Genomic DNA, 24,219 nt, shown 5'->3' on the forward strand with positions numbered 1-24,219 from the left:
TCGAAGTAGTCCGTGTAAAATTTGATCGCCACCTGGTTATGGCCGATACAAAGTGGCATTTAGAAGAAATTGCACGAGGAACGGTAATCACGAAGTTGGAGATTCTTGAGAGCAAAGTGTCGTGATAAAGTTAAGCGCATGAGTTCCAGTGAACTTTCTCTTGTCCGTGAGTCACTCGAGCATAACTCCGTCCTTATGTCATATCTTTGCCAGCTATCAGCGTGAGTCTACGTTAATTACTGCTCGCCGCGATGATGATTTATTACTTAATCGAACGCTACGTTACGAAATCCTTGCCAATCCTACGAACACAATTCGATCTCAGACTTTCGCCGGATCCGAACGAAAGAAATTCGCGTTTTTTCCATCGCTCCCGTGAACTTTCTTCGCTTCTCGCGAAATCACCTTCCTTTTTCAATCTCGCGTGCCGGGCAGCGATTAATCGAGGCGACTGGAAGTTGCCGAGGAATTAATTAAGAGACCACGATCCGCGAAAAATGACCGAGTTGCAAAGGCCTCAGCGGCAACCTCGACACGGTCTACCCTCTCGTGGCCTTGCGTTCTTTCAAATTAACAGTCTCGAATTCCCACGTGTTGTACCACAGGGAATTTCACGGTCGAGAAACAACCGTGAACTTCTTCTGGACGCGATCAATTTCCATCGTACGAAATCTCCCGTGCTCGTTAGCAGGGGCCGCATGAATATTAACGAATGACAGGCTGCCACGACTTCCTCTGCCATTTCGCCGACTCCCGGGGCGAACCGACGAAACGGTAAAACGCGAGGAACGCGCGGTTAGAGGAATGAACGAAGCGTGATGCAGGAAATTGTTCGGATATTCCGGGAAATTTCTCGTCTCGCGCGAAAGGATGGAATTAGCCGAGACTCGGATAGATTACGATCTTGACGCTTTGACAGCAGCGACAAAAAACCGACGACAATTCGTGCAATAAAACAGAGGTAACGCGGATTAATAGAGTGCCCCGTGACCCCTCCGGGAGGCTCTCGGTTCAAACGGAGCACAAAGTGGCGAAATGGATTAAGGCAAATGTTCCCCGACGATTGTATAACCGTGTGACGTATTTGCCAGAGACTCGGTTCAGCTTGCAAAGTTTCACGTGCGAGCAAACGACGAACATCGACGATGCCTTACCTGTTCGGGCTTCATCTCGTTTAGAGATCCTTATATGGCTGACGACAAGCCGGCAACCTTCGAGGAGGCTCGCGTTTGAAAACGCACCGATACTTACGTATCTCATGGAACCGTGTCGTGGAATTACGCAATCAGTCAGGTCTCCTTAAAGTGGGTCAACGATTTTTCTGAATCTCCACTGCGCTTTTTTTCCAATCCTGCGTCTAAGGACCATTCCTTCAGAAGCAGCGCCAAGACGAACCAAACAGGATGATAGACACGAGACGATTTGAAAATGTATATAGTCGATGGCTCTTACGAACGATCAACGAAGAATTTAAAGGATTTGAAGGAAGTGAAAAGTTTAAGATCTATTTGGAAAATAAATAGAGAGAAATGGAATCGAGGAAAATAGGAATATAGAAGAAATTTTTGTTAAGAAACGTGGGAAAAGGATTTCAATCGGATACGAGAAAGTAAGCTGTTTGATTAGATTTGAGATGAATTCGATCTTCGTTAAAGGTGATCTCCCTTTCGAGAGATCGTTAAACGACTGGATCGTTCCAGGAGCGAACCTTTTGTCATCGATGCGAATTTTTACACCGATATGGAAACTGGTCGAACGAGGGACGCTCTATAAATGCGGTTCGCCTTGCGCTTGCGATCAAGGTGAATCGATGTAATCGATGCGATTCGATCTTTTTTTCCTTCGATTCGCCAAATAGAATCCTGGACCACGCGTTGCGCTCGTTGCGATCGCCGTGGGAGCAGGCTCGCTCGTATCGAACAAAGAAATGAATCTTATCGGCAAAGATTGTACGGAACGTTACGATATCACGCGTTATCGTGGCACAACGAATCGAGAAAATTCCAACAAGTAAGAAATCCGTATGATTCGTGCTTCGATATCGGTTCGATATGGATTCTATATTTATTCAATGTTCGACAGATAGTTCCTTAAAAATCTCTGTACAGTCCGATCCTTCGACTCCTTATCGTCTCGATCGAAAATCAAATCGCGAAGGCAGTGAGATAGTTTTATCTAATCTCTTCCTTTTTATCTAATTACTTTTTAATCGTCTTACTTCTAATTGAAAAAAGATTATCCTTAACGAGAAAAGTACAGCTGGTGGCATTTCAATAATTTTTTCTCACTTTGCGAAATAACGCGAACATTTCTCTCGCTTTCGTTCGTGGAAATCTAAATTCGTGAGCGTCTAGTTACTCGCGAGGCTTCCGCGTTATTCGCGAGGAGATGAGAGACGGTTTCGATACCTTGATTGACGCTTGATCGATCCGACGAAGAGCAACCGTTTCATCTCTACAATCGTAAGTTGGTTAACAGCGTTAATTCTACGGCCAATAAATTAATCTAAGCGCAGTCAGTGTAACGAGGAAAACGATTTCGCTGGTGGCAGAGTCTCTGAGAAGAGCAATTCCTTCAATTTGTCTGCCGGTTCATTGATGGCCAGCCCTCTGACCCAATTTTCATGACCGTGAACGAGCTAGAGCGCCGTTAAAAGCGTCGTTGTCGCAAGTGCCACGAAGACACGAGGCGATCCTTTAATTGCAAACACTTGTCCCGACCACTGACGCACTCTTAGACTCGCAACAATCTGCTCTACGAGCGACTTTTGCGGGCATGATTCGCGTTATCGCGATCCATCGCGTCTCTCTTCCACTCGGGCGACCAAACAACGTCCAGATCGGTTTAATCGAGTTAAAAAATTTCCTTCCACGGAAAATCCGCGCCCGTTTAATCGGATCGAGATAATTAGAACGACCATTCGAACAATTTCGATTCGACGAATCGAAATGGAATGTCCGAAGTCCGTATTGTCGTTGAATACGTTAAATCCAGATCCACGCGATAAGAAGATAGGAGCGAGGCTGAAATATTTTCGACGTCAAAGAATAACAGAAAGCGTAGGTAAACAAGAGCTGAGCGACGTTTCAAAGATCCCCAAATATGCGATATCTAATCGGGCGAAGTGCAATGATCAAGTAGCAGAATTATCTATTGTTACCGGTCAATGCGTCGCTGCTGTGTGTCGTGTAGAAAATTAGGCTGTTTGACTTAATAGCGATAAAAGTGGTGTTTCCATCGAAATAACTTTGGAGAATCGACTAACCGCGGCGAGACTCCTCTATTCTTCCCGATGGGAGAGAAAATGGCGCATAAAAGAGGGACACGAGCGTGCTTTTTACGAGCATCACTCGTCTCCGGGAGGAGCAAGAAAAATGATACAGACGAGGGTTCGACTGTAACCCCGCATAATTTTCAACACAATAGACTCCACCACACCCTTCGAACTTCGGCAGCCTGCTCGAGAAGAACCAGGCTTCGAGATCGTCTGGTATGCAACGGAATCTATATAGGTAGACGTCACACCCTGTCCCTAAACTCCTCGTTTTGCCTCGGGGACTCTCGTAAGGCCTAAACACGGCCTTCGTGAAGTCTGCCGTAACGATAAGCAATATATATATATATATACGTACATACATTTTATGTAAGGCTAAATAGATTAACGCAAGTCTATCGTGCGAAGACTATTTTTAAATTCGACGCTTTATCTCGAAAAGAAAAAAAAACACCGACGAAACCGATATATTGAAATTTCTCCAATAATACAATAATCCTAAACTTCGTCTAGAACGCTCTATTCAGATCCGGTCGCGTCCATCGGTCTTCCTTTACCACCGGTTTAACTCTGCATCGCGAAACAGGAATAACGGGCGAGATAATTAAAATTAGCCTTATAAAAATTTGCTCGGTGGTTCGGTTCGTTTGCAACGAACGCGTTACCGAAAGCGAAACGTGCAATTAAGACGCGCGTAAATAGTTACACAAGGGAAATTACGGAGCGTGAGTTTATGCAAATAATCCCGGATAGCTCGAGGAACTCGGGAGAATCGTCGACATTGTAATCGCGTATTAAGTAATCGGAAAGGTGCTTTCATAACCGAACGTGGTTTCTTTCCCTGAAGGCAATGGCTGCCTCGTTCCTACTCTCGGTTTCCCCTAAAACGCGTATTTTTCGACGCGCGTCACTCTTCTCTCGTTAATGAAATTATCGTCCGCTTACTTAATACCTAAATATAGAATTCGCATCTACATGGCCTGCGTTCCACGTCGTGGGTGTATATCGGCAAGATAGTGGACAGCGTCGGTACGATTCGAGCGTTATCGTTGGCTGCGAGGAAACAGGCAGAAGAGAACGCTGGCAACGTCCTCGGCTTACCTGTTATCGTTCCCTCGACGTATCCTAAACGCCCGGGAACGTCGAGTTATTCCGTGAAAGACGCTCCGAGGGGAACGGTGCATGATATTACAAATATCGCGTAATCTCCTGCGCCGCTAATGTAACGTTTATTTGCTCTTGTTTGTCAAACACCTCGAGAACCTAGGATTCCGTGATCGAACGATAGCGATAATCCTGTGTGATCTTAACGATAACGACGTAAGACGATTGAAAACATGTGTCAAGAAAGGATGGTAGGGGAAGAGAGGAAAATACTAGAGCAACGACGGTAGCAAACGACGCGGTTCGAGCCGGAGCGAGATAGGTTGAAATAGAGAAAAAGATTTGCTTGTATACAAAGGCGTCGTGGACGGCGTCTCGTAGACAGAAGCGAGCCGTAACAACAAAATGTCCCGTGAAACAGCCGGGTAATAAGCCCTCTCGGGGACTCCCTTCCGTGAAACCTCCGACGCTTCGAATTTAACAATCGCCATTATTCCGTTAATGGTTCATCGTAATTGCACACGCGTGTTCTTACTTCGCGAAGGAGGTGCAATTCCAACGGGTGAAAGTGAATACTTCTAGCGTGAAACTTCTTCGCACGAGGCTGCCCATTGTTTCTACACTTCCTGATTTGTATAGAAGAAAAAAAAAGCTCACGATTTCCTTCGTGATTCGTGATCGACGCGATCCCCGTTCGATACCGGTTTTCCCGATTTCATTTCTCGTTTACGGTTCGCGAGGCCTTCGCTCGATTTATCCGAAACGAAGAGGAAAAATAAAGATTCTCAGGGAAAAAGCTATCCGCCGGGATAGCTCGGAGAGATGGTGGAAAAATTGGCAATTTCCGATTAGGAAGACGGTTTGGTCGAGGCTGCCAGACGCAGACTCGCTAGTATATTATTCTAATTGCATGCACGCCATCGCGAGACTGGTCGTTTTACGACGAAGGCACGTGAAATACATCACGATCAAGACACCGTATGCCTAACGGCATATGCATACTGCACCGGGATGAATGCGACGGTCCATGCTTACGAACCTCTCCTTTTTAGGTAGCCTTTACGTGAATAACTGTGCGCCCATTACGCGTTCTCCACGGACTCGGGGATACACGAACTTCGTTCTGCTGTTGCCATGCTCTTTCATAACATCTTTTGTAAGATCCTGGATTCAGAAACGAGTTTGATACTCGAAAGTGATCGAAGGAATTGGCCGATCTTCGCGTCCCAGTCAAAGTAGAAAGTTGATCCTCCGCGTGATTCCCTCCGAGAGATTTATCCGTCTGTCCATCGATGAGCCTAGGCTAATCAAAGCTTTATCGATAAATATCCGCTAATAAATATCTCGTAATCGGTGCGAAAGAAATCTTCGATAGAACCTTCAATTGGCAATGAGAGAGCAAGCGGAATATTTCGCTATCTTCTTAAGCAACGCAGAAACTTTCTCCGAATCGATGCCTGCGTTCAGCAAGAAGATTTGCGAGGCACCTCGAAGAAACAACGAGCGAAGTGTTTAAACAAGTTGGGTCAGTGACTCCGACCACGCTCGTGTCGCGGACCTACAGGATGTGTTACTTGGATCACTGCACATCGCATAATTAATAACAAGCAGTCGCTAGTGGTTCGTGCCCCTCGAGCTCGGAAGATGAATCTGCGGCGAGATAAAACTCGAATTAAAACCACCGAGAAATCTCGGTTTCCCTTGCAATTTCACGATTTACAAACACCACGACTAGTCGGAGAAAATTTTCATCTTGTCCTTCGTCTTGTTTTCCCACCGCTACTTTCGTCGTAAATACCCCGAAGCGTTTTCGTGGAAAACTCAGCCGGTGATCGTAAATACGTTTCTGTTACAGATCAATAGCAAATACAGCGAGGAGCTGGCGCAGGAATGTTTGGAATGGATCAAGACGATTACTGGTGAGAATATAAACACCAACGGAGACATGGATAATTTCTTTGAAACTCTGAGAGACGGGGTCCTTCTTTGCAAGTACTTACACTTTGTCAAACGATATCCGTTCGTTTTTCTTCGATTTTCTCCTCACTAATTATCGCTGCCTTCTTTCCAGGCTGGTGAACGATATCAAGGAAGGTTCGGTGAAGAAAATTAACAAGACCAGCCTAGCGTTCAAGTGCATGGAGAACATCAACGCGTTCCTCGAGGCTGCGAGAATGTTAGGTGTCCCAGCCCAGGAGACCTTCCAGACTGTTGATCTCTGGGAAAGACAAAATCTCAATTCAGTCGTAATCTGTTTGCAATCCCTCGGTAGAAAGGTAAACCTGCCATATCTTTTCCTCCTTTTCGAAACGTTCGATTTACCTTGGCTAGAACGGTTCGTGGCTTTCGAATGTTAGTCACGATCTTTCGAAGGAGCTTCAACGTTTCGTCCATGTTGGCACTATCGTGGAAATCGATGAAGCTATTCGATAAAGCTACCGTTATCGAAACGTTACACGAGAAATAGTTACAGAAGTTTCGTTGTTACTCGTGAAACGGATGATCCGATAATTTTCGTTTATTAAAGGTAAACTCTGACGTTGTTGTTTTAATTTGGAATTTTTCCTATTTAGGCGGGCAACTATGGCAAACCAAGCATCGGACCAAAAGAAGCGGACAAAAATATACGTAACTTTACCGAAGAACAATTAAGGGCTGGACAGGGTGTGATTAGTCTGCAATACGGCAGCAATAAGGGTGCTAATCAGAGTGGCATTAATTTTGGGAATACCAGACATATGTAAACCTGTTCGTCTAAATATCGTTCGAAGATATTCCATTTTCACTCGCGTTTCTTATTTTATCTTTACGATACACTAGACTTATGGAGAAAATTTCATTGTACAACAATATTTCTTGTCGTGGTCCAAGTTAATTCTAAATGGTGCACAAAACGCATCTTCGCGCATGCTAGACGACATTTTATGCATTTAAACTAGGTGATAGCAAAGTACAATATGAAATTTTTCCGTGAAAACGAGATACATGTATATGTATGCTCGATCTGTGAAAATTGAAAAGTATACTTTGAATTATAATATATACATACATTATTAATGTATTACAAGCTGTTAAAAAATTAATTCTTTGATAAGGAAACGATTTATTTGCAAATGTAAACAAGGAAAGTATATTACGCCACTAAATACAATTGGGTAACGTGGCTATGTATTTGTTAAATATTACAGATAGATTATAAAACAGTGTTGCTGGTATATACAACTAGTTGCTCTGTGACTGTTATTGCGAAATCCCTTACGAGTTACAGTGTAACCAAATTATACTTTAAAAATTCATGTTGCGCGTAAGACGATAACTATTATAGTTATTGTATAATGATAAATGATATATAATTATATTAAGTATTTTGTACAAATATTTTTTGATGATTATAAAAATAATTTTTCATAATGTATTGATAATATGAGTTAATAAACGATCTAAAAGAACGTAACAAAGTGATTCTTCCTTCAAATAAATTATTTTCATTTAACTTGTTTTAATTTTGCTTATACCTATATCTATATATCTAAACAAATCTGTAACTTTTATGCATTTTATTTTTAAACTATACAAGCTACATTATATAATAAAAAAATAATTCATTCATCTCATAAAAGGATAATAATCAAGACCAGAATTATACTTAAATTTAGGTTCCTTTCTATATTTCCTGCTTTCTTCCAAAAGCTTCTGAACGCTAGGTCTGTAAAATAAGAAATATAGATATAATATCTGTTAGAAATGAAGACTTATTAAATATGTTGCTTAAAATTAGAAAATACTTACCTATAAGCTGGAGGTAGTAATTCTTCGTGTAGTGTACATTCTGTGTTTGATGGTTCAGATGGTTTATATATAGTTGCTCTAACGATACTCAGGTTTCTTTTACAGTCATTTTCGATCTTAGAAACTTGAGATGGTGGTATATCAAAATAAATTAGAAAATGACTGAAAACCATGAATATTGCATAGTTATAATAAATAAAAATGCGTATTATATACTTCTGCAAAGAAACTAAAATAAATACTTACTTAGCTTCTGTATGAATTTTACCATGGGCATTTGTTTTACATGGAAGTGCCCTAGTACCCCAATTTTCAATTTTTCTAATAAATCCACCTGTTTCGAATATTGAATTCGCCACATTCTTTAAAGCAGTTACATATTCCGGCTGTAATTATAATTCGTTGTTGATAAATGTAAATTTTACATTTTAACATATAATGTATGTAGGTTAACAAACGAATTGAATGTTTTATGAAACATACTAAATATTGTAAATTATTGCATTACCTTGTTTGACAATCGTAATAATAGTGGCATTTCATAAGTCGGCATGTTTGAATAAGACGTTTATGTTTAATATATAAATAAAACTTTACTTAAAACACTACGTTTTCCTGTTGATAATAACTAGACCACGAACTATACAACTAATCCCGAGATACTTTACTATTAATAAATATAGTAAGGTTTAATGTCAAATCATTAACAGTTTTTACGCTTAACAAATATTTAATATTTATTCACCTTTTGTTCATAGTTAAAGGTGTTTATAACTATTTATTTTAATATTGATAAATAACAAGGTTATGATAACTTCGTGTTAAAAATATGTACTTGAGAAGAACACTTTCTAATTTTACAAGAAAGTATAACATTTTATATTTAAAATTTATACAACAGCAACAAAATCTACATTCATATTATGTAGATAAAAATTATAGTCCTTCGTTAATTTTAACAAACGTATCACAGTATTCGAGCGATAGTCCATTAAAATGTTGGAACTGTAATTTTGTATATAAATCTGACTTGTTTTGCTCTAAATGTAAAGTTTTACAAGAACCACCTGAAAATTTAACTTATTTTGATATAATAGGCATTGCGAAAAGTTACGATATCAATATAACGGAAATACAAAAAAAATACAAAGACCTTCAAAAGTGTTGCATCCTGATAAATTTAGTACTAAATCCGAGGTAAGTAAGATTGGTTATGATAAAGATACTGATATATATATCAATATATCTCATTTTATTTTCATAGAAAGAAAAGCAACTTTCTGAAACCTTATCAACATTAGTGAATGAAGCTTACAGCACGTTATTACATCCCTTAAAAAGAGGATTATATATGTTAAAACTTAATGGCATAACAATATCAGAAGGAACAAATAATGTGGATAAAGAATTTTTACTTGAAATTATGGAAAAAAACGAAGAAGTAGAAGATGCTGCAAATAATCATGAAAAAATAAAAAAACTAACACTGGATAATGAGAGTATATTAAATGGTTTGACAATGTAATATTTATTTTATTTAAGAATTAATGCTTTTAATGTTTTACCATTGAGTAATAAAAATGTTTTTTCTGTAGGGAAATAACTGATGCATTTAAGCAAGGAGATATCAAAAAAGCAGAATCTCTTCTTATACGTATGAAGTATTATGATAGTATAAATAATAAATTGAAAAAACTAAAATATGATTTAGGTATCATAGAGTAAACATAATTTCTAACAATGTATAAAGTACTTGTAATATATACATTTCTGTATAAAATGCAATATATTTGTTGCTTATAGATTTAAATATTTGAACATATCATTATTTTTATGTTAATTCATTTTCACTTCTTCATTGTTTATATCCTAAACAGTATCTTATTACTTTTTAAAACACTGTGTGTGTGTGTGTATATATATAAAGACATGATCATATAAAAAATAAAATAACAAGACTCATAGAATTATTTTTGTTGATTATCTATTGTCCATTGCTCAATCCATTGACATATTCTATTTACATTTTCTGTGATTTGATTTGGATTATTGCTTGTCAGTTCATGAACTATTTCTTCCTTATAAGCTAACTTTGCTTCTTCAAGAATAGTTTGAAATATTTCACAATCTATATTATCTTCTAACTTTTTCCCTGTATAGCCCCTTTCCCTCAAACGATCATATAAAATAGTGTTATCTGTTCTTAATACAAATACAATGTCAAACCACCTTTCTGGGAAAAAATCAGCTCCATGATAATCAACAATTTTTCCACCCTCACACATAAGTCCTTCCATTTCATCCAGTAACTGCAATGAAAAATACATTATTTGTAGATTATCTCAAATTAATTAAAACTTTGTTTCAAGTTACCTTGTCTTCATCTAAAATAGGACACTGATAAACTTCATCATACTCTTCTAGACATTCCTTTTCGATAGCAAACTTGCTAACATCAATCCAAGTTAATCCAGTTTTTTCGGACAAAGTACGAGACATTAAACTTTTTCCTACTCCAGGTGTGCCTAGAAATAAATACGCAACTAGTGAAATGATTCTTGTTACATTATTTTATTTCTTAGAAATACTGATTATGACATTTACCTGTTACTAAAATATTTGGAGAATTTCTATTCATATTGATCATCCTTTAAACAATACAACAATTCGCTTATGTTAATATTAAAATCTATTACGTACGGTAAACATTGTTAAAAAGTATTAATTTTGTTTAGAAGTTTATTATGCACGTTTATATGAATAGCATGTGAGGGCGCTATAAATTATTTTCAATATGGTGCTAGTAGGTTGAGAAGTAAACGATGAGTTGAATTTTGATAGAATTAAGGATATTTAAAATTTTCTTTAATTTTGACTAACATTTTTAATACAAGATTGTTATGTTACTTATATTCAATAGTAATATACAAAATTTTAAGTTTTTAAAATTTTTATAAATTTTTTTCATAAAAAATTGTAGAAATCCAAAATTGACAATTTCAAATCTGCATACGATTTAATAAAGATACAAGAATTTCTATAAATACAAGAAAGTTTGTATTTCTATTAAAATATAAAGTCTTGTTATTTAATCTCAAGATTGAAAATTACTATTTTCTGTTACTTGTAAGTTTTATATTACAATAAGTTAATTTTTCTTATATTTATAAAAGTACAAATAAAACTAACTGTCGAAAGTCTATATTTTTTTACATACTTCATGGACATTGATGCAACGTAACACGTGTTGGGTCGAGTACGTTTATTTAAAGAGAGAGAAGACGTAGTAGTTTCACCAGAAACACGGAATTTTCGTCACTGATTCGTAAGGTCAATTTAATATTAGTATTAAATTTTTAAATATATCGAACGAAAGTACAGGTGCGGCGACAGTGAAATATTATGATAAATAAATAATCACCAAGACTGTGAGTTGTGGTATTTCAGGAACAATCGCTCACGGCACGACCTGGTACGACAAGAATGAGCTGGCATAATTCGTTGTGCTCATTATTTCGAAGTATTCGTTTCTTGAAATCTAATATACTTTACAATGGTGCCGTTTGCTTTGTTTCTGATTACTAATCGTCGTGAACGTGGTGTAAACGGTCAATCTTGCTTCTTTAAATGATTTTCCTAACCTGAGTTATTATGGTTTATAACCTAATTAATACCCATAACATATTGTTGTGTAGTTTTACTGTGAAATGAAATCAGTTGTTTAGCGTGTCTACATATATATCAGTAATGTAATGCAACAAGTCATGTAAACTTAATATAATCAAAATTTGCCTATTTAGAAAGTTTCTCCAATTTGATCATTAAAAAACAAATAAACAAGGTTCTTATAGATACATATGTGAACTTATATTTAAAATTCTTTATTTAAAAATCTCCTATTTTTTAATTATTATTCATTTTTTTGTAGAATATTACCAAATATAAAACTATAAAATATTATATCTCAAATAATTCCTTAACAACAACTAAGGTTTTTTATAATTTCAGGTGAGAGTAATTGGAAGAAATTGTCCATACCGAAAAAGGAATAAAATAGCTCGGTAAAAGCTGTTTTTTTAAACAAAAACAAAAGAAGAAAAACATCATAGATTATAAAAAATTTAAGCATTGCTGCGGTGCAGAAGGGCTCTATGTGCTCCACATCAGCTTCAGCAAATGGTACTTTAGTTTTCAAGAATATTGTATCACAACATCAAAGGAGGATTTCGTCTGCAAATTATAAACTTGTATACAACAGAGGCAACATGCGCAACGAGATTACTGCAGCAGTACTATTCTTAGTGCAGCTGATAGAAAAAAACGAAAAATTTAGTCCTGATCAATTGGAGTGTTTTAAACGACGTTTGGTGGAATTGTTGACGGAACGTTTTAAAAATCATTGGTTCCCGACAAGCCATTCAAAGGTCAAGGTTATCGTTGTATTCGTGTAAATGGTCATAATCGGAGGGATGCAACTTTAGAGAGTGCTGCCAGTGCTGCTGGGGTAAAATATGAAGATCTATCATTACCAGTAGAACTAACACTTTGGGTTGATCCAAATGAAGTTTGCTGCCGATTTGGAGAGAGTAAAGGGTCATATTGTACATTGGCATCATTCGATGACAAAGAAAATACTGTACCAATTTTTCAAGGAAGTAATGAAGGATTAGAGAAAGAAATAAATCATCTGAGGGGCCGACTAAGATACAGGTAAAAGTGCATGTTCACATTTATCACCCTTTTTCTTAATATTAATAAATAATGCAATGTATTTAAGAAATTAAGTGGAAAATAATGAATTTTCATGTTTTACAGAAATCCCCTTTGACTACTAATACAGATCAGCAACAAAAATCAAAACCACTAAGCTCTGCTAATCAAAATCAACAGCATAGCAATAATGGTACAAGGTAGGAAACGCAACTTAAACAGCCCAAGGTTACACCTTAATAGAAATCGCTCCTGGTTCGGTCACTCCTTCAGTATGGGCTATGGTCCTCATCCAATAAGCCAACCATGGTATAACATTATGCCTCCTCACTTTTTGGGTGGTCCATCTCCACCTCCTTTTATGGGTCATAGAGGAAACAAATGGATTCATCCACAGTCCTACCCTACAGGACCTGCCCGTTTCCATCACTGGTCTCCCAAAGCTGCTCTTAAAGTATAAAACAATCCCTCCTTACGAAAGTAGTTAAGAAATCTGTTCCTTTCTATAAAAAAGGATTACAAAATTCTTTTATCAATTAAAAATTTTATTTTTTAATATAAAAATACATGACATTTATAGTGATACTAAAAAATGCTATTATTATTAATACCATTATTTACATTGTACTCTTAAAAAGTTGAACATGTATGTTTTTAGATCGGGAACAGATTTGTTAACGCTTCAGTGACGAAAATTATCCATTCTGTAATTACAAATGACCTTGTTCGAATTACGACTAAGGCTTACGATTTTTTATGACGAGAAATGTTGCATTATTACATGTTATATATAAATAATTAATTGGATGATAGATGTTTAATTCCGGATGCAAGGTTGCTTGTAAAATATTAGATTAGACAGAATTTAATTAGAATGAATTAAGTCATTGATGTGTAAGATGTGAAAAAGATAAATGTCATATCACTTGTGACACCTTTTCTCATAAATCCTCAAAAGAGGATGTAGTAAAAGATAGATTATAGGTATTTCAAGAGGAAGCAGTATTGATTTTAACCAGGTTTCCAAAATTGAATACAAATCCTCTTTAAATTGTATGTAATAAATTTTAATGCCTCATAAAGGTAATCTCAGTTCATTAAATAAAGTCATATATCAAATTCTGTCATGTAATAGAAAGAAAGAGTTTCATAAAACTTTTTCTTTGATGTGTATATATGTAGTGTATTCACAATGACTGGAGTTTCAAAGTTCACTTTATTTTTCAGTATTGTTATAGTGCAAGGAGATAGAGAATTTAGAGATATAATCTACCAACTTGTTAAGATAGTAATGCCCTATAACAATATTGACAAAACGTGTAAGCTTTGAAATTCTAGTAGCACTGATTTGAGAATGACGTTTGACAAGTTCAAATCAACAACTTTACCTTTTATTGTACATGTATATTATTATATTGCGTTAACGAATAGAAGAACGATATGTCTTTTGAATTCGCAGGTTCGTGGTGCAAAGAAATTTAGAATATTTTTTGCTTTATAAAGCACACAATATCTGTTATGTAAACATACTGCCTCCAGTAGAGATTCTATTAATAATTGTTTATGTTAGAAAATATTAACAACTGCATGAATTTCATGGTTAACGTACAGTTATAAAAGTGAATGTTTATTTTAATTATGCTCAACATGAAAATAAATTGAGCTTATGATTTTTAAATAAAACTACTAAAACTTAGCACTTAAGAATATACAACTTTGATGTTGGTAGATCTATAGCTATTGCAGTTGAAAGTTTAATTCTATCATACTAATGCAAATGTTGTGTACATTCAATCTTGTATATTGTAGACAATTTGTAACATCATAGTAATTTATGCCTACTTAAACTATTTTTCTTGCTTTGTTAGCAACATAAATATATGCCTGATTTTTATTTGGGAATCACCTATGTATGAAGGACTCAAAAACCAAGTAAAATAAATTAGTCATTTAATTACTACTTCATGCAGTATTCTGAGTGTTACAATAATTAACTTCTTTAATATTTTTACATATTTACCTAGAATTGTTTTATTCAGACATATTTGTGTAAATATATATATCATAGGTAGTGATCTTAAAAAAAAAGAAAAAAATGTATTCCTTAATCTTTATTTAAAACTTTAATCTTTATATTGTTTGGTTTTTGAACCTTTCACACATGCACGGACGTTTTAATATTATTAGAGCCTAAAGTGTGCAATTCTTTTCAATTTATGTTGTATCATAGAGTTATTCATAAAGGTAACTTTCACTTTATTTATGCAATTTTAACGTGAGAATTACTTTTAAGAATTACGTTCGTGCAAATATAATATTACTTCATTGGCACATAACATATACACCTTACACAGATTATATAAAATGCAGTATGCAGTATATTTTATTACTACATATATTAATTTATATGATTGAACCATTTTAAGGAATTTCAATAATATTTTAAAACACTAAAGTAGATGGCAATGTGAAAAATTTAAATTGAATAGTATAGGTGTTACCATTTGTTACATAATATGAATCTAGCTGATGACACAAATTGGAGTATGATCACTAGATATGCTTAGTGTCCTTAGATAAATTTCTAAAGATGTAACCAAATACGACGTAAATATTATTGAACAGACTGTATTCGAAAGAAATTTTAATCAAATATGTAGTATAAATTTTGCAATTTTCATGTTTCACATTTAGCATTGTTTAATATATGCATGAAATTTGCTGTATTGTAGGTGATTTTTGTGTTCAATTTGTTAAAACTTATTCAGAAAGAGTCATTTTGTTGTTATGAAAGGTATGAAAATTCTATATGAATATAGATATTATAATGTATATGTAGAGTTAAGCAATGTTGCATTCGGACATATTCTTTTATTAATATATATGATGCTCAACATTTGAAATGTTCCAAACTTTTTAATTGTGTTCATGTATAAAACAAAAAGAAATACTTTATGCTCCACACAATAACATTTTCAAATGATAGAAAATGTTCAGAATCAATTTTTTTATAAAAAAAAAATCTATATTCAAATAACATGTGATAAAACACGTAGTATTAATGTACATTTGCATTCTTGACAAGAAGAAAATTACATACATTTTGGGCAAAAAGAAAAAAAAATATATTCCCTTTTATATAACAAATTCTTTTATATTTATAACTTCTTAAGTACTTGATAGCTAGGCATTAACATTTATAAATGAATATAGTGCTTTGGCATAAAAAAATTAAAGTCGTTTAGATCGTTTTCAAAAAACCCAAAAAAAGCTTTACACAATATTAAGGGAGAAATCTAAGATTTCAATTTTCAATCGAAAAGTCCGTTTTTTTGTATATCCAACATCTATGGAAAAGTTTTAATATTTCATTATTGTACATTCTCTTATCAAGTAAGACTGTACTTTACAATCGTGTAAAAACAATGTATCCAAAGAGAAAATCAGATTTGATATTAGGCATTAATGTTTGGATCATTTCGATTGTAGGGTAAGGCACTATATATACATATACATATATTCTACCACTGCTGTGTCATATGTTATAAAAATATTTCTTGCATAATTATGCAATGATAACTATAATCCTGTTCTACAACCATACTGATCTTCGCATTTTTTCATAACTTCAAATATATATCTCTGTTCAATACTTTGTTTCGTGTTATCCAATAAAAACTATATTACACATTCAAGCAAAATACTTACAAATCATTAATTGTACAACCTCTTTACTTTTAGTATTATAATCAAAATTTATAGAATTATTAATCAATTACAAATAAAATTTTAAAACATTTTAAGAAGATTCATATATGTACTAAAAAAGAAGAAATCCATAATAAAACCATATTATTGATTGCAAATTAATCACTATCCTTTTATTTGATACGTAATACATAGTTTGTGGAGGTATAATGTAATTGAATCCAAATTCTTTTATAATTTGTTATTAACTTTTGGTTTTTGTTTATATCGATTTAAAATCAAATAATGCATTTTTTATAAGCGAAACAAGTTTTTATATTGTTAATTATTTTCGCAAGTATTATGTAAAATACATACGAAGTAATCATTATTATATTAATATTATTAACAATATTATGATTACAAATATTATGTACAAGATATAATAAATACTTAATAAATATTTCTGCAAATCATATCCTCTTTGTTCTGTTCAATTTGTAAACTATCTAATTATTAATTTCTGTATGCATATTTCGGACTTTTGTAATGAAGAAAAGTATGAAATATTTCCTAAGTTTTAAAATACATCGATTCCTATCGTTTTTTCCGCGTATATTCATTAGATAATATTGGTCATGAATTGATATCCAATAAGAAATGTGATCGCTTTTACAAGTCATTCTATTGGCTATTCTTAAGTAATGTATTAAGTACGATTTTCATTATTGAAAATTTATTTTCGAGTTTTCCTTTCCGTTCGGCAATTGTTTTATTCTCCCACTATATTTGTGACACATCATAAAAAGTAGTGGAAGTAACATAGTAAAGTCTCAAAAGCATTTAAAAACATTCGTAACTCAATCTTAAAGTTGACAGTTGAGTTACTTTGACGAGTTAGTCGTGTGGCAGACGACAGAGAACTTTACAATCTGTCATTTCGAAGTTTATTGCAATAATATTTATTAAACATTAATAATTTCATAAAAACGATTTTTATTCTATAAATTGTTGTAGTAGTTTATGACATTATGAGAAGATAAAGTACGTTGATACGTGCATAAGCTATCCATATTTTCGTTCGAATTGAACAACAGGGTTATGAGGCTCCAATTTCGAAGTCTCGTTCGTAAATATTTTTTCAGTGTTTTTACTATAATTTGTGTATTACATGATGGCTGAAAAATGTAAGGTATGTAAAAATAATTGATTATGCACATAACTACGAATTAACGTATGCATAATATTACAAGATCAGATATTGAGAAAAATATAGTTTAATTAATCAAGTAATAATTAAGAAAATACGTATAGTTGGAGATAAATAAATTTGTATTTATTCAGTTGGTCTTGATCCTTTTGATATACAGGTACTACTGGCTACCATATGTGAAAATTATTTATCTTAATTATGTATTTCAGGAATGTGGCTGCAAATGTGTGAGTTGCAATCAAAATGATGGTCAACATGGAGAAATGCATTTACATGTCGAAATAGAAAATTTACGCCAAAGTTTAATGGAAAGAGATAATCATATTGTAACAATGGAGACACAGTTTCTAAATGAAGCTGACAAGTTTCCAAACGGAGAATTAGCCTCTATGAAGGAAGAACTTTTAATTTGGCAAGAAAAGTATTCAAGATTATACGATGCTCATAAACGTGTTCAAAAAGTAAATCAAAATCTTGAGGATAAACTATTAAGGATTGTAGATAAATGTGAAACAGAAAAAAGTGCATTTACTAAGGATATTGCAACTTTATCTCATAGATTAGCTGATGCAAACTATACTATACACCGTTTAACCCAAGATAATGTATGTTTTAAATATAGAATACCAATTTTTTTTTTTTTTTACTGTATTATGAATAAGATTTTTAGATTTTTATTTTATTTCAGGAAAAATATAGAAATGACGTGAACTTGGCAATACAACTTCTACAGTGTAAACCTTCTAATTTTGTTGGACAAAAATATGATTCTGTAAGTAATTTTTATAATATTTATTTGAATGTAAAATGATAATTAAAATATAGCGACAGTATATAAGAGTGAATTTGTTTTAGTTACCCTCTGAGGTACAAGCCAAAGTCAGGACATATATTGCACAAAAGAAGTGTTCCAATGATACTGCACCTCCTGATGTAAAAAGTATTACAGTTCCAATTTCAACGTTTCCTCCGACGGCGATGGTATATAATATAACTAAGCCCGCAGCTGAAAACAATAGCGACGATGAGACAGATGAATCTAAGCCACCAGTAGATATCGTTTCGGCAGCGATAATGGCGAAAGTTTTAGAGGATCGAGAGAAAGAAAGAGTATTTGGCAAGCATTGTGACACATGTACTTGTCACAGAAGTATCTTAATGGTCGATGCTGAAACTCAAACTAATACGCCAAATGTTTTTTCTTGTAACGAATGTACAATGAAGTATACCCAATGTCTAGAGAAACATTCTGATACTACGAAAAATATTGATAAAAATTGCCAAAATAAAGGAAGTCAAAATTCTTTGGTGCATGTAGCTTATCACGAGGGGAATGAAAGTGTTAGTAGTAAAGCACAATATCAGAACAATTGTACAAAGAATACTAACCACCAACAGCAATGTACAAGAGATAAATTTGTAAGTAGAAATGGTAAAATTATAGACAGTATAAAAGAGGATGGCCGTGTAAATGTTAATACGAAAGTTAATTTTAATAAAAAAAACTCGCTACGTCGTAACGATCCATCACACCAAAGTGTATTTCAAAATCAGAATGAAAATGTGACTAAACAAGCAATACCGCAGAAAACAGGAGATACGTGCGTTAACAGTAAAATAAATACAGATAAAGGAAAGCAAGGAAAACTAAATAAAAAGCACGAATTACAAATCGATGACAAATTCAATTCAAATTCTTGGAATAAATTGGATAAGAAATCTTCCAATTGTAGTCAGATAGTTCCTGAAAATTATAAAAATTATTTAGGTAAAACAGAACAGAGTCACATCGATATCATTAACGATAGACTATGGAAAAATGAGTGGACGAAATTAAAATCACAGTCTAATACGAAAGAAAACAAAGACAAAGTGAACAGCGATATCGAGATAGACATAATTAACGATAGGGCCTGGAAAAGTGATAGATCAACGCAAAATTCTTCTCATCCGACGCAATTAACTTTAATAGAAGTCAAGAATATTGACAATGTTACAAACCAAAATGATTCGGTGCAGATGGAAGTGGCCACTAGTCCAAGTTTTAGTAGCGATAGTATTGTAATTTCAACTTCCGATCCTTCCAGTAGTTCTAGCGACGTTGTTCAATCAACTGGAATACGTTTGCATAATACCGCTAACTCGAAACCTAATAGTCAAAACAGAATAACTGGTCCAAGGAATTGCCTCGTAAGAGTAACACCTGGATCGAAAAATATTCTCTTAGATAATGCTGGACATTATAAAACTGTATTATACACTAGTGGAAATAGTAAACCAAATACCGCTTTAGTTCATTCGAAAAAATTATCTCGATCCGGATCTGAAAGATCAATTTCAACAAGCAGCGAAGAGAGCACCCCGATGTTACTACATGACAATAACCAATTACAAAGAGTAGCTGAATGGGTTCAATCTTCAGTTCACATGGACAATTCTGGGTCAAATTGCACGGAATTAAAACCTAACGAAAACATGATCGATAAAAGTCCCTCGTTAACGTATTTAAACGAGTCGCAAGACAAGTCGAAATCGGTCGAGAACGATCGGGAACTGTATAACGATTCTCCAGAAAGTAAATGCAAGAAGTTGCCCGCGAATGTCGAAGAGTTTGGAGAAGGAAATGTAAATAATTTTTCACCGAATGTAAATAACGCCGATTTAGATAAAGAGAAGGATTTAATATCTTTTGATGTTCCAACCGAAGAGAAGAAAGTTTTGGCTAAAACCTTGAAGAAAGCGGTCACTGGGGATATTGACTACGAAGTCAAGATCACCAAAGAAATGGAAGAAACTTATTTGAAACTTGCAGCGAGTTTAAACCCGGTCGCGTTAAGTTTGTCAAACACGGATAATGCGGATATAACGATCGAAAAATATAGGAAGGATCATAAGAGAATTCAAAGGAGTCACGATAAAACGGGATCAAAAGTGTAAAGTATTCCAGCAGATATTTCAAACAAATTATTACTATTTCAGCAGGGAGTTCCTTTAAAAATAACAGAGCATTATTTTTTGTAACTATGTGAAACTAAGGCTGTACCAAGAACAGTAGCTTAGGGTAAAACATTCTATACACCACTGCAGATATAGAATTATATTTATTTAATTTGTATAGTTGACAGTGATACTGTTACATTTTTGCCTTTTGCGGATGGAAATTCGGTTTCACGGCAATCGTGCAACGTTGCTGGATACGTCGTTATTTAAGGATTACATTAGTCAATTCTTTTGTAGTCAACGTGCGTAATTTAATTCAACCTAGTTAGGGATAGATTAGCTTTTTATCAAATTCTTTTTATATGTAAACACGATATCAGAAATGCTTTGCGACAAGATGCAAACGGATGCTTTCACTTCGCTTCTTTCGTTCTTTCTGCCTTTCCTTTGATTCTCTACAGTTTTGTATAGATCGAATCGAAATCGGAAACATAGCCCGACTAAATTAGATGACTAAACTTTTATTCTTGTTACTGCGATTAAATATTATAGTTTATGCGTATTCAAACGAGACAATATTTAACAAGAATTCGTTGTCGAAGTATTGGAACGATATGTTCATAGTGCGGTACATTAGTGCGTGCTACTTCCAACGACCGGATATGAATGGATAGCCGCACAACGCGAATGTCTCGCGTTTTCAGGCGAAGTCTCTTAACATTCATTTTGACACGAGAAACACCGATACGACGCTTGGTACTTCGGAACGATCGTCACACGCGAATAGATGATAGAACGTTGTTATATTTTTTTCTTTTTCGTGTGCGAACGCAAGAATGGCAATACACAGTAACGACAATATTATCGTTCTAAAGAATTACGAGGTATATCCGCGAAACGTTTTACGAATTTTCTTGAACACGTTCGCGTTTGGCGAATTTACAAGGATCGAGAAATAAACGTTCGTGTAACGAAGATTCATTTCTCGCAAAGATCATCGTCTGTGTTAAAAAGTAATCATGGTACCAAAGTTAAGGATATGTTTAGTACTTCTTTAATGTATTCGCTTGACTTGGTGTGTCATAGTATAATAATCTTACTTTCTTTCGTATGTCTTGTTACGTCTTTGTTTCGAGGAATGCTCGCAATCTTTGCGGAGAAATAAGAATTGCAATAGCAGAGGTATGTACTTAAAAGTGAAATGGATCGTTACCTGATTTCGATGTTAATTCAAGCTCGCTGTACTTCGATCGAGTTACGATCTGTCGAAAGAAAAAAAGAAACAAAGAAACAAAACAAAAAAATAGAAAAACAGAAAAGAAGAAAAATATCGCAGCAAACGAGGAGAAAAAGAGAGAGAGAGAGTTAGAGGGAGGGAAGGGGTGTAAACATTTACTCGCGCTACGAGTATTTTAGCGTTCTTCTATGCCAATAAAAAAAAAATCACTTCGAAATTATTCTCTATACCGTATTTTAAATTATCACGAATGATGAATTGATAAAAAATGAAACAAGCTATTCTAACGGACAGTGGCTTTACGTGGAAATATTTAGCGGTCACTATAATCCTCGTACACACTTAATGATTTCTCCGATCGGAAGGATTAAACGAAATTGCGATTCATGCCGTTTTACCAAAATGTGGTCGCATCACGTTTCGCGGTGAACGCGAATTTCAACGGGAAATCGCGTAATCACGTTTCTCCATGTTTTTTCGATTCACCCGACAGAAGAGCGTTCCGCGTGGAAATGAGGATTACAGAGAACGACCCCGGTGATCGAGGAGGCGCGTTTAACGAAAATTAATCAAAGTCAACCATGCGGTGCCGTGGACAACACGTTAAAGTTGCGAACCTGCGCGCAAATTGTAAATATCTATTATACACACGTACGCATGCAGCAAGAAGAAGAAGAAAAGCAGATATGTTTCGCGTGCAGGGCGAACGTCGGGAGGATTGCGTATTTTTAGGCTGTTCACCTATGCAGAAACTCGGACAGCGATGAAATTTCGAGCGAAACTCCGCGCGTTTCGCGAACCCGATTGATTTTTATCGTGACTCGTTAAGCGCAACGCGTTTTGAGTTAACGACCGTTAATTAAGGAGGGTGCATGAGTCACCGGTATATCGGTGTGCCCGGAGTTTCTGAATAACACAAAGAGCAATGAAAAATATCGATTGCGAACACGTCGCCAAGTATATTTCCGTCGGTTTCAATTTTTCTCAGGTGAAAGAAACGTCTGTCCGACATGCCGTCTACGAAAGTCACTGGCAAACGAGCGCCGTTACAGGGGTATATCGAGAAAACGTTGCCGCAGGGATTTGTAAGTTTATATAATGCTTAGAACAGACCGAATAAAGGGTATCTAGTCGATTTAAGTTCGTTAAATAATCCACACCTTCTTGCCTTCTTCTCTGCGTGTCTCTTCTATCCCGAAGTTTTAGCCGAAACTTTCGAGGCAGCAGCTTTTTCTCGATATGCTTGGTAGCCAGCATCGAGTTCGTCTTTATCTGACTTTTATCTAATCTCCTCGTCTACTTCCACGAAGAGTTATCGACAAAGGGGAGATATCGCAACAGGAGGAAGAAAGAAAGAAAGAGAAACAGAGAGAGCGTATAAATACAAAAAGCTTTTGCGATACGCGTAGATGCAAAAGTGGAGGAAAAAGCAAAGGTTCGCCGAGCTTTATCGATTCGCCTGTTCAAGATTGCACCGTTCTTCGCGGTTTCGCTCGCACGAGCGCGCACGTTTCGCTCCGATTCATTTCGCGGATGACAGAAGCGAGACGCGCGTACCGATGGCGAAGCAGACTCTTTGCAAGAACGAGATATCTCCGAAACTTTTCTGAACTACCTCGTTAGATTTCTCAGACTCGGATAAGGAGAAAGAGCGTATAGAACGAAGTGGACGCTCGACGAAGGATCCCGGCGCTATTTATGGATTTGGCGCGAACGATCGAGGCGCGTCGATCTCGGCTGAGATTTCATTGAAACGGACTGATCGCTTTGAATTTCGCACGGAATTACTTCCCATAGCAAACAGTTACCCATTTAACTCGAAGTCGGTATATATACCATATATAACGTGGCGACGATGATTATGTAAACTGTACATATACAATCGAATAAAATGTGTTTAAAAGGAAACCCGATGGACTTTGTGTCTCGCGTTCGCTGTAACTCTAATCGCGCTGATATTTCCGCTCGCCTGCACGCAGCGGTTGCCCGCGCGTGTGCAGGGCTGATTTCGCAACAGGGCTGGAAATTAATTTATCTTCGGGCGTGTGTGGCAACTCGCGGCGATAAACATCAACGTTTCCACTTCGGGCGTTCCTGATAAATCTGATCCCGATGTAAATTTTTGCGGCGTTAATTTGGCGCAGCCGAGCCGCCGCGGGTTTCCAACGGCCGTATAAAACACACATGCACTGCGCGGAATCGATCGCGCGATCCGGCCGAGCCCAGCTCGCTTCAATCAAGCTAATGTTCCAATAATTTGGATCC

The 24,219-nt window shown here is 35.4% G+C and overlaps 6 protein-coding genes across 6 annotated transcripts; 4 read left to right on the forward strand and 2 right to left on the reverse strand.

Annotated features, from left to right (window-relative positions):
- Positions 1–412: 412 nt before the first annotated feature.
- LOC143221474 (myophilin-like) lies at positions 413–7,122 on the forward strand (the record flags this gene model as incomplete). The annotated part of the gene is made up of 4 exons (XM_076446911.1): positions 413–424; positions 6,234–6,370; positions 6,450–6,654; positions 6,952–7,122. Coding segments are annotated over 4 exons (525 nt in total), but the record flags the coding sequence as incomplete, so codon positions are not given.
- Positions 7,123–7,984: 862 nt separating this feature from the next.
- Positions 7,985–8,720, reverse strand: LOC143221479 (small ribosomal subunit protein bS6m-like). Its single transcript, XM_076446917.1, has 4 exons — positions 8,676–8,720; positions 8,414–8,553; positions 8,168–8,329; positions 7,985–8,084 (listed from the first exon to the last, which is right to left on the reverse strand). The coding sequence occupies exons 1-4, from the start codon at positions 8,718–8,720 to the stop codon at positions 7,985–7,987; spliced, it is 447 nt and encodes a 148-aa protein (XP_076303032.1).
- A 276-nt stretch (positions 8,721–8,996) lies between these two features.
- LOC143221478 (iron-sulfur cluster co-chaperone protein HscB-like) lies at positions 8,997–9,892 on the forward strand. The gene is given in 4 exon segments (XM_076446916.1): positions 8,997–9,327; positions 9,330–9,364; positions 9,432–9,688; positions 9,763–9,892. Coding segments are annotated over 4 exon segments (753 nt in total).
- Positions 9,893–10,134: 242 nt separating this feature from the next.
- LOC143221475 (adenylate kinase isoenzyme 6-like) lies at positions 10,135–10,814 on the reverse strand. Its single transcript, XM_076446912.1, has 3 exons — positions 10,772–10,814; positions 10,541–10,692; positions 10,135–10,476 (listed from the first exon to the last, which is right to left on the reverse strand). The coding sequence occupies exons 1-3, from the start codon at positions 10,812–10,814 to the stop codon at positions 10,135–10,137; spliced, it is 537 nt and encodes a 178-aa protein (XP_076303027.1).
- Positions 10,815–12,432: 1,618 nt separating this feature from the next.
- LOC143221477 (protein BTG3-like) lies at positions 12,433–13,337 on the forward strand. The gene is given in 5 exon segments (XM_076446915.1): positions 12,433–12,568; positions 12,571–12,840; positions 12,843–12,877; positions 12,983–13,075; positions 13,077–13,337. Coding segments are annotated over 5 exon segments (795 nt in total).
- Positions 13,338–17,735: 4,398 nt separating this feature from the next.
- LOC143221476 (uncharacterized) lies at positions 17,736–20,714 on the forward strand. Its single transcript, XM_076446913.1, has 4 exons — positions 17,736–17,756; positions 17,987–18,382; positions 18,466–18,549; positions 18,633–20,714. Exons 1-4 carry the CDS (start codon positions 17,736–17,738, stop codon positions 20,712–20,714), a joined length of 2,583 nt encoding a protein of 860 aa, XP_076303028.1.
- Positions 20,715–24,219: the final 3,505 nt, after the last annotated feature.

Source organism: Lasioglossum baleicum, unplaced genomic scaffold (genome assembly GCF_051020765.1).
Source record: "Lasioglossum baleicum unplaced genomic scaffold, iyLasBale1 scaffold2461, whole genome shotgun sequence".
In the NCBI taxonomy this organism is placed as follows: domain Eukaryota; kingdom Metazoa; phylum Arthropoda; class Insecta; order Hymenoptera; family Halictidae; genus Lasioglossum; species Lasioglossum baleicum.